The sequence below is a fragment of the Nyctereutes procyonoides genome, unplaced genomic scaffold (assembly GCF_905146905.1).
Source record: "Nyctereutes procyonoides isolate TBG_1078 unplaced genomic scaffold, NYPRO_anot_genome, whole genome shotgun sequence".
Taxonomy (NCBI): Eukaryota; Metazoa; Chordata; class Mammalia; order Carnivora; family Canidae; genus Nyctereutes; species Nyctereutes procyonoides.
Window position 1 is genome coordinate 16,080,791 of NW_026575126.1, and position 13,876 is coordinate 16,094,666.

Consider the following 13,876-nt stretch of genomic DNA (forward strand, 5'->3'; position numbering starts at 1 on the left):
ATGGTGAATATCAGAAGGTAAATATCATACAAGCTAAATCCACCCTGCATCTAATATCTCCCAAATATTATCCCTATTCAATGAGGATGGTTTCTGAAAGCATCTGGGAACCTCCATCAAGAAGAGGTCATGTAAGAAAACTAAAAAAACATCCTTTGTTGCTTCCCCAATGCTCTCTTTTCCTGGAATAATTTTGTATCCCTCTTTACAGAGTCTGCTCTGCAACAGGGTAACCGAGAGAAAAGACTACTGTCAAGTTCCATGAATGTTGCTGATTTAAAATTATATCATTTTAAGACAGAGAGATATTTGACCATTCTCAGGCACTTCTGTTTATTCCCTCTGGAGTTTCTCTTCTCGTTCCCTTTAAATGCAGTTTTCCCAAACACTATGGCCACCCTAACAACTCATGCCCTGCATTATGTTCTTAGGTTATTAAGAAGAAATACCCAACAGATGGAGCTGAGATAGTGCTATTGACTGATGGAGAGGACAACACTATAAGCTCATGCTTTAATGAAGTGAAACAAAGTGGAGCCGTCATCCACACAGTCGCCCTCGGACCCTCTGCAGCAAAAGAACTAGAGGAGCTATCTAAAATGACAGGTGAAGGGTGGTCTGCTGCTGCTGTGTCCCACTAAATTGTCTCTTCCAATGGACTGTGGCTCCAGTGAACTGGGGAGAAGGAGAAGGGTGGGACATATATATAGAGAGGGGTAATCTTATTAACTAACTATCTGCCTTTACCTCCAAATGACCATTAGAATTGACCCTCCATTTCTTGTACGGCCTCAGTTCTAGGATTATGACAGTCTGCAGAAAGATGGGATCAGCACAGTCCTCTAGTCAGGACTCAGGTCTCTCTTCCCAGACACTTTGTAAGAACTGCAAAGAACCTAATAGGTTAGCCAGAAACCACTCTCTTCTAGTTGGCAACTGGCTAAGAGACCCAGGGAAGACAGAGGACAAGCCACTAACTATGTAATACTATGATACAAGTCATCTGTTAACAGTAGAAAGCACACTAGAATAGAAAGCCTTTGACTTTACTATGGAAAGGAGAAGGGTCCAGGAAGGTGACATCTAAGTTGAGACTCTAATAAAGAGTGGTAGGGAAAGAGCAAAGGGCCTAATGAATCACACTGAAAGTCACTCTGAAAATGTAGAAAACAATGCAGTTTCTCCATAAAACATTAATATATTGTGCTTCTCTCATACACAGACAGATGGTTAAAATAGACTCCATATGTGCTTGGCTTCTTTAGCAGAGTAGGTGTGCACAATTTTTTTTTAAACTTAGGGCCAGCATTATGGATATCAATTATTATGCTGAGTTGCCTTCTGAGGCAGCCACAATGAATGACAGGGCTGCTTGTTCCAAATACTACCTATCTTAGTCTGGGTTTCCTAGAAGCAGAGCCTGAGACAGGGATGGATTTGGGTGAATGTGATTTATAGAGGCAGAATTATCAGGAGAATGAGAGAAAGGGAAGTAGGATAGAACAGGGGAAGGACCCAAGCACAGAAGTGAACTTAGAGTCTAGCTGAAGCTAACCCCACAGGCGGCTCTCAATCTGGAATTGCATCACATACTTGGTATAATCTTGAGGCAAAAGGGCTAACCTTTTGTACCACTGCACCCATCAGTCAGTGGCCATGGACAGTCAAGGCAAGGGGGAGGTGAGGGAGCATGTTATTTCTCTAGCAAGTATAGCCCCTTTTGGCACAGCAGTTCTCTGGAAAAATGGGGCAGCTATATGCCATTAGCAGCTAACACTTAGAGTAGCTGGGGAGAGATTCCCTTGCATAGGTAAGGGTATCTGGGTGATACCCCAAGAGCATTACCAAAGTACTTACCTTAAACTTTGGAAGGCATTAATGGTTTAAAAGTGCTTTCACATCAAATACCTTAGTTATACATGTTCTAAATAGCCTGAGACTGTGAGACCTGGTGTATAATCTGTTTTTTTTTACTACATGTTATACTTTTCTATAACTGTCCCTTGTTAACTGTTATTTCTTGCTGTTGTTACATACACGTTTTATGATTTAGAAGAAAATTCAAAAGTCAAGCTTGTTAGGATTCTATCTAAAAAAGGAATAAATCAACAGACTTGGACTAAGGCTTAATAAATTCTCTTATATGAAGTGCATGACCTTTAAACCATGAAATTTTATGATACTAGTTTTGACCTATCAGAGATCCGTGGCTGCTTTGCAGATAACTGACATAGCTGGGCAACTGAGGTGTTGCTGAATCTTATTTAGTAGAATTAAAAAATTAGTATAGACTTCTGAGTTAATCTGGATGCTTATTTGAGGTTGATCGATTAATACTTTAAAATGCAATAGAATATTTATTTCACATATTCTGCTATCTAACAATAGCTAAAATGCTGCAAATACTTGCTTTCTAGAAAACAGCTTCTGATAATATAATTGCATTTTAGGTGGTTTACAGACATATGCTTCAGATCAGGCTCAGAACAATGGCCTCATTGATGCTTTTGGGGCCCTTTCATCTGGGAATGGAGTTGACTCCCAGCGTGCTATCCAGGTCAGAATTTTTACTCTTTGGTTTTTCATGTTTATAAATAATCATAGCCAAGATGGAGAGTTTAATGGTTAAATTTATTAAGTACTACATTCTTCTAGTAGTAATTTAAAATTAAAAATGGAAGTTTTAGCCTGATATTGGACACTATTCCTAAAATGCAACAGTACTTACTTAAGCAAAGTAATTAGTGTCTACTTGTTTGGAAATAATACTAACTGACTTCTCCATAGAAACCAGCAACATAAAACATAATGAGCCCAAGAATTCTTTTTCAACATCTGTTAACAAGCACCCGTAGCAATATAATTGACTCAAAATTTTCTTCACAGTAGATCATCTTAACACAAATTTTCTGGGACAAGTAAGTGTTCAGGGATTACTTGTTCTATTTTTTCCATTACCTCAAATCCCTGATATTTGCCAACATCTCCTTATAATGGATGAAAAATGTTTTGTTCTGTGAAAAACCCATGATGTCAGTCAGGACACCTGGATCCTGGTCCTAGGCCTGCCATTAACTCTCTAACTGTGGATTAAGAATTTCTGCTTTCTGGGCCTCAGTTTCTCAGCCAGATATGAAGCAGAAAACATATATGGGCCCTTCTGGTTCTAAAATTTCAAGAAAACTAAATTTTCTTTCAAAATCTTTGAGACTATTCTTTAAAACGGCAAATGTATTTTAAATGTTCTTAAAGTTTTAAAAGCTACTCATATGAATTTTTAAGCTAGAGAGTGAACAATCAGAACTCACATCTGTGTGAATTATGATTTTTATTTTGATAATTTGGTATAATAAAATAATAATAAAAATAATAAAATTTCACAATTTTATTGTGAAAGTTTGACTAAAAGTAAAGGAATAATGTCATGTCAAAGCCAAACAGTGATAGATTTTGAAATAATCGGTTTTCTGATCTACCACTGTAGCATAAGGAAGACAACAATTATACTCATTTGGGTTATCCTAGTTCAGATTTAGAAAATTCAACTCAAGAGTTCAGTCTGGAAATTGGAGAAATGTGTCTGAAAAAAAAGTAATCAAATTGATGAAAGGAAATTCAGTCAGGTAGTTCCTGCCCATTATTTTTGTATTTAAGAAGCTTAATAGTGAGAAAGATAAATGAGCAGAACTCATTTACCCACCTGCCTTAAGAATCAGATATAAGAGCCCTTTACTTGCTTCACATCCAAGATCAAATCTACCTATGAAATTAGAAAATCTGATTCCATGACCCAGCTACTCTATCTTCTCTTAGTTATCAGGACAAGAAATAATTATCTAGGAGACAATCTTCAAGGTAACATTCTCTGTAAAAGTCTTGTTAACCCTTCCCCACCTCAGTCCCTGCTCTAACCACTCATCATTCTGCTCCAAACAACAAATCAGCCTTGGCCCTTGACTTATTTCATTTCTCTTCACAGGGACTGAAATGATACTTGACCTAGCAATTGGTTATTTGCAAAAAAAGTTCCAGTCAGACTCCTTAAGAGTTTATAGATTAGTAAACAGGATGAGATATAAACACTAGTAGGTATAAAGTAAAACAAAGGACACCTGGGTAGCTCAGTGGTTGAATATCTGCTTTTGGCTCAGGTTGTGATCCTTGGGTCCTGGGATTGAGTCCCACATCTGAGTCCCCACAGGGGTCCTGCTTCTCCCTCTGCCTATGTCTCTGCCTCTCTCTCTGTGTCTCTCATTAATAAATAAAGTCCTTCAAAAAAATAAAGCAAAACATACTGCGAGAATATCAAAGAACTGGTTAGAATCAAGATTCTGTAGGAACTCACAGGAGGGAGAGATTATTCTGTTAGTAAGTGAGATGGACATTAGAGAGAGTTTCATAAAGTACCATTTGAAATGAATTTTGAAGGATTGGCAAGGCTTAGATAAATGGAGATGAATGTATAGACTTTCAGAAAAAGCAGAGAGTATGATAAAGTCAGAGTCAGGGATTCATGATTGTATATGGGGAAGTAGTCTGACTTGGGTTTAAGAATAAACATTGTGGAAGCTAAGGCCAGAAGAAAGGTAATTTAGAACTGGATAATGATAAGACATAAATACAAAACCAATGACACAGGCATCAGAAAGAATGAAGAGACTGTGTGATGGGGGCTGGTATTCTCCAGAATGTAAAGAATTGTTTTCCTTAACAGCTTGAAAGTAAAGGAGTAACCCTCCAGAACAATCAGTGGATGAACGGCACAGTGCTTGTGGACAGCACTGTGGGAAATGACACTTTATTTCTCATCACTTGGACAACACAGCCTCCCCAGATCCTCCTCCGGGATCCTAGTGGAAAGAAACAAGATGGCTTTGTAACGGACACAAACACCAAAATGGCCTACCTCCAAATCCCAGGCACTGCCAAGGTATGGGGTCAGATTTTATCCTTCTCACAATTTGACAAGATAAAATTTTTACAAAATAATCACTGCTTTTTAAATGTGGGTGGTAAAAGGGGAGTTAGTTTTGAATGAAAGAAAGAACAAAGAAAATTCTCCACCCAGTTCTCTATCTCATTAGTATGACAGCAAATCAAGGGAAGGAAATTGATATTATTTTCTCCAGGTATGAAAGGGAGAACTTTCAAACTTCATGTATAAAGTCAAGATGCAAAATGGTCCTTGAAACTTCAGGATCATGAAAAACATTTCCTCTACCCAGGAACCCACTGATTTGATACTGCTTTTTTTTATTTTTTTTTTTAATTTATGATAGTTACAGAGAGAGAGAGAGAGAGAGGCAGAGACAGAGGCAGAGGGAGAAGCAGGCTCCATGCACCGGGAGCCCGACGTGGGATTCGATCCCGGGTCTCCAGGATCGCACCCTGGGCCAAAGGCAGGCGCCAAACCGCTGCGCCACCCAGGGATCCCTTGATACTGCTTTTTAGAAACCAAGGAAATGATAAGGGCACAGCTTTCTGACCTCATTTTCCCCAATTAAGATTTTCTTGACAGTGAGAACCATGTGGCTAATCCAAATGTACCAAAGTTTCCCTTGGCTGACAGAGTATCAGAGATCTTCTTAGAGAGGCTTGTACCATGCTTGTATCAGATAAGATCTTCCTATAGGTGACATTAAGGTCAGGTCAGTGTCATCTACAGTCATTAATTGGAAACGTCTCCATTTGTTTTGGTCAGGTTGGCATGTGGAGTTACAGTCTGCAAGCAAGCTCACAAACCCTGACTCTGACTGTCACCTCCCGTGCATCAAGTGCTACTTTGCCTCCAATTACAGTGACCTCTAAAATGAACAAAGACACGGGCAAATTCCCTAGCCCAATGGCAGTTTATGCAAAGGTTCATCAAGGAGCCACGCCAATCCTCAGGGCCACTGTCACAGCTGTAATAGAATCAGTGAATGGTAATACAGTTAACTTGGAATTACTGGACAATGGAGCAGGTAATTAGTCAAAAAATCGGAAAACACATCTTTCTTTTCCAAAAAGAAACCAAGGAACAGAAGGGGAGGGCATGATGTGGTGAGGACAGTTACAAGCAGGGAGTCCACTACTGGGGGTCTTGTTGAGAGAGTTCTCTACTTCCTCACAATGCCTATAGTTTAAAATGTTGGAAAACATGAAGAAGGGCCTATCTTTTGCCTCAGCACTAAGACCAAACACCTTAGTGGCTCAAGCTCAATACACTCCGATACTCTAGGGAGTTGTCAGAGGGTATCCTACACTCCCTAAAAAGGGAAGGAGGAAAATTAGTTATTAACTTTAAGGAGGAAAATTAGTTATTAACTTTAAGGAGGAAAATTAGTTATTATATTAATAACTATCTTATATTCATTTTTATCTCTACCATACACTTTTGAGATATTATTATCCCTACATTACAGATGAAGAAACTGAGGCTGTCACATTTAGAAAGCAGCAGAGATAAATTCAAATGTAGTTATATGTCCTTGAAATATGTATGCAGACTCTGTATTAGCTTGCCCTCAACATGAAAATCCAGCCCCTTATTTTTTAAGGAAATCTAACAGGGAGCGAGAGAAATAGAATTCTGCATTTCTTTTTAGAAAGAACATGACTTACTCTGATGCAAGTAACCTTATTAGAAAAAAAAATTCTGTAAATTAATTTCCTATCTAAATCTACCCTGGTGAGAAGTCATAAGTTTAAAAAAAAATCACATAACTTTTTTTCTCTGCAGTAATGTACAGCAATTTAATTCAATTCAACAGATACTTAATGAATAGTTACCTTGCACTCTATCAGATATAGCAGACACATGGCATGATCTCCAATTTCAAAAAGAAAGACAATAATTCGGGAAGACAAAATATACACACATGAAGCTATACACACACACTGACATATATATACATGTGCACACATGCATAAGAGAAAATAGTAGATCTCATCTTGAACACAAATTGTAAACTCTTGGAGATAGTGCAAAATTATCTTTGCTTTGAAAATTTTTAACTCACATTTGAATTGGAAATATACAAATGTCCATGTACCTTTCAGATATTCATTAATTCCTTCATTTTCCTGTCAAGGTGCTGATGCTACTAAGGATGATGGTATCTATTCAAGGTATTTTACGGCTTATGATACAAATGGTAGATACAGTGTGAAAGTGTGGGCTCTGGGAGGAATAAATGCAGCTGGACAGAAGGTGACACCAAGGCAGAATGGAGCCATGTACATACCTGGCAGGATTGAGAATGGTAAGTAATCTGTTATAACACACCTGGCTTGAGTTAAAGGCTTGGGATCAAGAGAAAACCATTAAGCCTACAAAGAGAATGGTGTAATTTAATAGCAGAGTTTCTCAGGCTGAACACTATTGATATTTTGGGCCACATAATTCTTTGTTGTGGGGGCTGTCCTGTGCATGGTAGGATGTTTACTAGCATTCGTGGCCTCTACTCCCTAGTTATCTGAAGCAGCCCCCACCATTATGACAATCAAAAATATCTCCAGACATCATCCACTGTCCTCTAGGAGGCAAAATAACCCTCAGCTGAAAACCAACAGATTGAAGGTAGCTTTCAACTGTTTGGGTTCACAGTCTAGCCCTCTACCAACTAAAGTATTTTAGATAATCTCTTTGTGCTTCACTTTCCTCAGTTGTAAAATAGGAATAATAATGGTAACTACCTCATAAGGTAGTTATGAGGAATAAACAAGGAAACACACCTAATAAACTGCTGCTGGTAAATAGTAATGTCCAATAAATGTTTGCTATTATTTTTAAAAAATTTTAAAACATTTTGTAATGAAGCTCTTTCCACTGATATTGGCATATCCATAGAATAAAGGAATTTAGGGCTTATTTTATACATCAGTATCATAAGCCTTGCTGTCTCCTTTCTCTTGCTCAGGCCAGAGACAATAGTAGATGAGCCTAATGCCAGCCAGTACACTGAGGCCACATGTAAGCATGTGGGGAATTGTGCTCCAAGAAACAGACAGTCCTATACCACTCCTGGTAATAAACACTTGACAAGGACTGGAGCTGGAATTAGGACCAAGACCAGTCCTGATGGGTTCCAGGACTTGTTTTCCATCAATCTTTACTCTGTCTTGGGCAGGTCTTTTCCTAGCGTCTGGTGTATTATAAGAACAGCTCCTCCAAGCTTTCCACTGCCCTCTTTACTTGGGTGTGTGCTCAGTAAAAGAAGGATTCTAGGACATGTGGTGTCTCATGCAAAGGTGATCACAGGAAAAAAAAAATGCTTTAAAGGACCCTTTTGTTTCCAAAGCTTTTTCACATATTTCAGCTTAGTTTATTCTCATTTGTTCTTCTTTCTGAGTTCTTCTAGGGGAAGAAGGCAGGAGAAGATTGGCTTAGCAGCCATATCTAGCTTCATGTTCAATGTTTTACTCACAGTAGAACATTACATTCTCCTAATTATCCTATTTTACAAATGGAAAAACAGGCTCGAGAGGTTATTGGTATAATTGTTAGGACTAACCATGATAGTGCCTAGCTTGGCATTGAAAGCCATGTTTCTCTCTCTATCTCTTGATGTGCCTGAATATCGAGAGAGATGGTCTCTATTGGTGAATTGAATACTAACTTTATTTTTGCCCAAGACCAGATTGATGGGTATGAAGATCAATCTGACTTTACAGATAAAAATTTTATAAGGGCTAAAGAAATAGAGTTTATGAGAGTGTAAATTCTAAGTAATGCCATGTTCAGATATTTTGGAATATTTTTATTGAAATAAAAGTCTGAGAACCCCACTGATTGAGCAGGCCAAGGTATTTTTTTGAATTCTAGTATTACATTTATACAACCTTTCAGCAAGAATGTGAAGAAAATTAAGATTGCCTCAAGTACAATGTTCCCATGCATTCAATGAGAAAATCAGAAGTCTTTTAAAATCATAAAATTTTAGAATGCCTAACATAAAGCAACTTATGAGAATCTGCAATCTAATAAGAAAGATTAAGCACAGAGAAAAAGAGAAAGAAAAATGCATGGAAGAAATAATAAAAGCAATTCTTGATAGTCCAGATGGTTAGTTACTAAATAAATAGGAAAAATAAAACAAACAGTATTATCTAGGTGAAAGAGATTTCTTGAGGCAGCCTAAGAAGGCTTAAAACAGAGGTAGGATTTAAACTGATCAAGAAAAGTAAATTAGGATAGCCAAAAAGATGGAAAGAGAAAGAATTCCAGGACAAATGTCATGAAAATAAATTATGAGAATTGTTATTTCAGAAAGTATCTGTGAGATTAAAAAAAAAAAAACAACTGATTCTCTCTATGCTTTTTTTCCTCTGATGTAACTGGATTTGGGATCTTTACATCAAATAGTTAAAATTAATTTTGTGCGTGGGAGGAAAGAAGACAAAGGCAAGACTAGGAAGAAAGTAATTTGATAACAAAACAGAGGGAAGTATAGTCATATAGTCGCTTACAATGTGATGTGATGTGATGTGATGTGATGTGATGTGATGTGATGTGATGTGATGTGATGCAGGTGAAGTAAAATGGAATCCACCGAGACCCGAAATTAATAAGAATGATCTTCAAGGCAAGCAAGTGTGTTTCAGTAGAACATCCTCGGGCGGTTCATTTGTGGCCTCTGGAGTCCCACTAGCTCCCATACCTGATCTCTTCCCACCCTGTCAAATCACTGACCTTCAGGCAAAAATCCACGGGGACAAATTTATTAATCTGACTTGGACAGCTCCTGGGGATGATTATGATCATGGAAGAGGTAAGCTGAATGTGGTAGTAGACCCTGTAAAGGTGTTAAGCAGCCAGCAGAGGTGCAGCAGGAGGTGAGGCAGGCAGACATGTGATACATGTCAAAGGCAGAAGGCAAAAGGGATCTTGAATGTCTTCTGAAATGAAAGGTTAGGATTTTTAAATAGGAGAGGTTTAGAACCTGAAAAACTGACCTACTTTAAGTTTTAAGAGGTTTCAACCAGTAACAGGCAATCTTTAGTTTTTATTTTTTTTAATCTTGCCAAGCTGTCCTTTAATAAATTCCATTTTTAGCAGTGATTCCTTGAAAGGATTGGGAATAGAGCATAGATATCTAGGGAGCAGAACTGATCTTTGGAATAAACCTCAAGTTCTACTAGATTTTTATCTCAAAGTATAGTCTTCAGATTGCAGCATGGGTATCACATGAGTGCTTGTTAGAACTGTGGAGCCCCAAGCCCCAACTAGATCTAGCAATCCAAAATCTGTATTTTAAGATCCCTGGGTATTTTATATGCACATGAAAGTTTAAGAAGCAACTTTTATCTTCCATAAATAATGAAGCAATGAGCAGTAATTTAAAGACTTCCTCTCTTAGCCAGGTGCATGCACAGAAATACTGACCAAGGTCATGCCTGATCCAGATTTATTTATTTATTTACTTACTACTTAATTTATATATTTGAGGGACTGCATAAGCGGGGAGGGGCAAGGGCAAAGGGAAAGGGAGAAAGAGAACCTTAAGAGCACTCCATGGTGGCATGGAGCTCATCAGGGCTAGATCTCACCACTCTGAGATCATGACCTGAGCCCAAATCAAGAGTGGGATGCTTAACCCACTAAGCCACCCAGGCACCCTCTGATTCAGTTTTATACTTATTACTCTGTTGAGATGCCCAAACAAGAATGTAAAAAGAATACTAATACTTATAAATACGGACTATCAATTACATTTATTTGCTGGAACTTTATGGAGTAGTGATATAGTTTCTAATAAACTTTAAAACTTCTTTAACACTTGACAATTACAAATCACAACTTTTTTTTTCTCTTTTTAGCTCACAAGTACATCATTAAAATAAGTGCAAATATTCTTGATCTCAGAGACAAATTCAATGATTCACTTCAAGTGAACACATCGGATCTCATCCCGAAGGAGGCCAACTCTAAGGAAATCTTTGTTTTTACACCAGAAGACATCACTTTTGAAAATGGCACGGATCTCTTCATTGCTGTTCAGGCTGTTGATAAGTCCAACCTAAAGTCAGAAATCTCTAATATTGCACGAGTGTCTTTGTTTATTCCCCCAGAGACTCCTCCAGAGATACCAACTCCTTCTCCTCCTTGTCCTGATATTAGTGTCAATAGCACCATTCCGGGCCTTCACGTTTTAAAAATTATGTGGAAGTGGCTAGGGGAATTGCAGCTGACACTAGGCTAGGGCTGAGTTTTCACGAGATGAATAAATCATCCATCCTTCTTTTGATTATAAAATTCTCCAAAATGTATTTTAAACTTTCCTGTAGAGGGCGATATAATGAAATAAAATATTAAACAACTGGCTACAGATGTATAAAGATTATCCATTTAAATTCAAGTTTGATCATTGTACAGGCATTTACTAATGATTTTAAAGAAGAGGTGCTTGGATCAATAAATGAAAGTATATTTTAATTCATTTTAAGGAGCTTTGCCAATTAAAAAGAACATGTAATTGCATATGAAAAAGGCCAGAAATGTTCAATGAGGTCAAACTATTTAAATATAAAAGGCATGGCTTGTTATTTGAATCAAAACTACCAAGAATATACATTCTCTTCTCTAAATTTGCAGGGATTATGCATTTCAGGAAGAGATTGCATTACAGAAAGAAATAGTAGCATGATGAAGTCTCCTTAGGCATAGAAATGTATGTTATGTGCATGAAATTACAAGTAGTGATGCTTATAGTCACAGTGGTAGGAGATGAGATGAGAAAGATAGGTTCAAGCCAGATGTGAAGGGGAGGTGATTGAGAAATAAACTTATGTTGCCTACTTTGTGCCACATCCTCTAATAATGCCTTATCTGCATTATCTTATGTAATATAATTCAGTTCACTCAACAAACATTCATCAGCTGCCTATTATATTCCAGGTTCATGCTAGGTCTTGAGTACAAAAAATATGAGTAAGACTTAGCCTTTTTCCTGTAGTGAATAAAGAATATCTGAGGATTTATTATTCTTTTTAATCAAGAGACAGATATAATCAGAGCTATGCTTCAGAAGAGAGACTTTGAGGACCATGTGAAGAACTGAATAAAGGTGGGAGAGGTATGATAGATGAAAGAAAAAGGAGAAGAAAAGGAAAAAAGGAGCCAAATAAACTTAGCAGTATGGCAATCCATAGGGAATAATCACAAATTCAGGGCCTCCCAGGAGAAGTATTCTTGTAGAAGGTATTTCCAGTTCTCAGTTTATTAGCATAAAGAGTTCAAGATGTGGATGGCTCTCTGATTGAAAATAAAATACCCAGGAGATTGTTTCTATGTAGGTCCAAAATTTATCTCTATGTGGATCTTCCTTATATCAAAACAGGATTTCAGGTACCTTAGAGATACATTCAATAAATACACACAAAAAAAAATAAATAAGAAAATTATAAAATGAAGAGAAATAAGTATATACTAAAAATAAAAGGAAGATTTAGTACATCCATTGCCTAATATAATGTTCTATATAATTGCTACAGTCCAGTCACATATTTGGTTTTGAGCTTCCAAGCAGGCAGAAAAGGGAGACATACAGACTAACAGATTCTACAGTGAAAAACACACCAGAGGCTCAGGAGGAGCCATGTGAAGTTTTATCCATGGATCCTTAATAAATCTGAAAGCAAGAGGATTCCATCTCTAAGACTCAGATTTCACAGCCATTCTAGATTTTTACTCCAAATGGATAGTTTGATTTGCAGAAATCACAGCCCTTCAACCTGCAAATTTGACAACTACATAAGAGACACCAATACCTAGATTCACAGATGATCTTGAGATGCCTAACCCTTTCCTCTCCCTACCCCCACCCTGTGGATAACTAGAGTCAGCAGCAGCTAGAAGAAAATGTCAAGAATGTGGGTCAAGAATAAGTTCAAATGATGTCATTGCAGACTATTTATCAGCTTTTCAGCACATGTCTGTTTTCCTTTAAGGATGAAAGTTTAGAAATCTCAGATAATAGAGTTTATTTTATAACAACAAAAAAAGTTTGCTATAATAATTGAATGGCAGAGAGTTCTAAGGCTAGGAAAATACTGATGTCCTAAAACATGCTTATTAAGGGCACATCCGGGTACTCTGCCAACCAAATGGACAGAAGGTCAAATTGAAATCTTCTGTAAATTACAAAACCAAACCAAGGCACTTGCCTGACCAGAGGGCCACTCACCTGCCCCATGTGGAAAATGGATCTGAGGTCTCCAACTCAGCTCCATAGAACATGGCTGCCATGGCCTGAACCCTTATTGGAAGATTCCCTTTCTTCTAGAAGAGACTGCTCCTTCCATTACCCAAGTACAAGGGATAGCTGGAGAGAAGTATTTTCTAAGCTCCCCTTTGCAACTTAAAAACTAGGGCATTATTCCTATGGTCTCTTGTGTGTGTGTGTGTGTGTGTGTGTGTGTGTGTGTGTGTGTGTGTGTGTTTTTAAAGCCTTCATATCCTCTATCTGTTCTCTTCACTGTCACCTACCAATCTCACCCAAGACAGGCACATGGGTAACAATGTTTGCCCCTTGCCTCCTATAATCACTCTGCCTAGTATCAGAAGCGATATGAATGAGTCCATCAATATCTGAGACTCAAAATTCCTTTATCTTTACCCCATCACCAGTAAACTTTAGCAAACTAATGGACTGAATCATGATAGTGCCTTTTTAAAAGTAAAAAAATGAGAGAATATTGGCAATTCCACATGGCTTGACCTGGTATTTCTAAGGTCCAGTCTGGACCTAATAATGGCATAGAACAACTTCACCTACCTTAAAATCTTAAAATCCTATAGCCTATTCTGGCCACAGCCTATTAACCTCTGAGTTACTCACTTCCTAACCCACTAAACTGGTTTTGCAATTTCATGATGACCTCTCATCTTGATTGC

The 13,876-nt window shown here is 37.7% G+C and overlaps 1 protein-coding gene across 1 annotated transcript in view; it reads left to right on the plus strand.

The window, feature by feature from the left end:
* The window catches only part of CLCA1 (chloride channel accessory 1), a 29,333-nt gene extending 18,048 nt beyond the window's left edge, over nt 1–11,285 (plus strand). Inside the window, exons 8-14 of the mRNA XM_055339663.1 lie at nt 432–606; nt 2,451–2,557; nt 4,715–4,930; nt 5,702–5,963; nt 7,074–7,244; nt 9,513–9,752; nt 10,801–11,285. Of these exons, the coding sequence (XP_055195638.1) occupies nt 432–606; nt 2,451–2,557; nt 4,715–4,930; nt 5,702–5,963; nt 7,074–7,244; nt 9,513–9,752; nt 10,801–11,183 (1,554 nt within the window). The 3' untranslated portion in view covers nt 11,184–11,285. The remainder of the gene's footprint in view (nt 1–431; nt 607–2,450; nt 2,558–4,714; nt 4,931–5,701; nt 5,964–7,073; nt 7,245–9,512; nt 9,753–10,800) is intronic.
* The last annotated feature ends 2,591 nt before the right edge of the window (nt 11,286–13,876 follow it).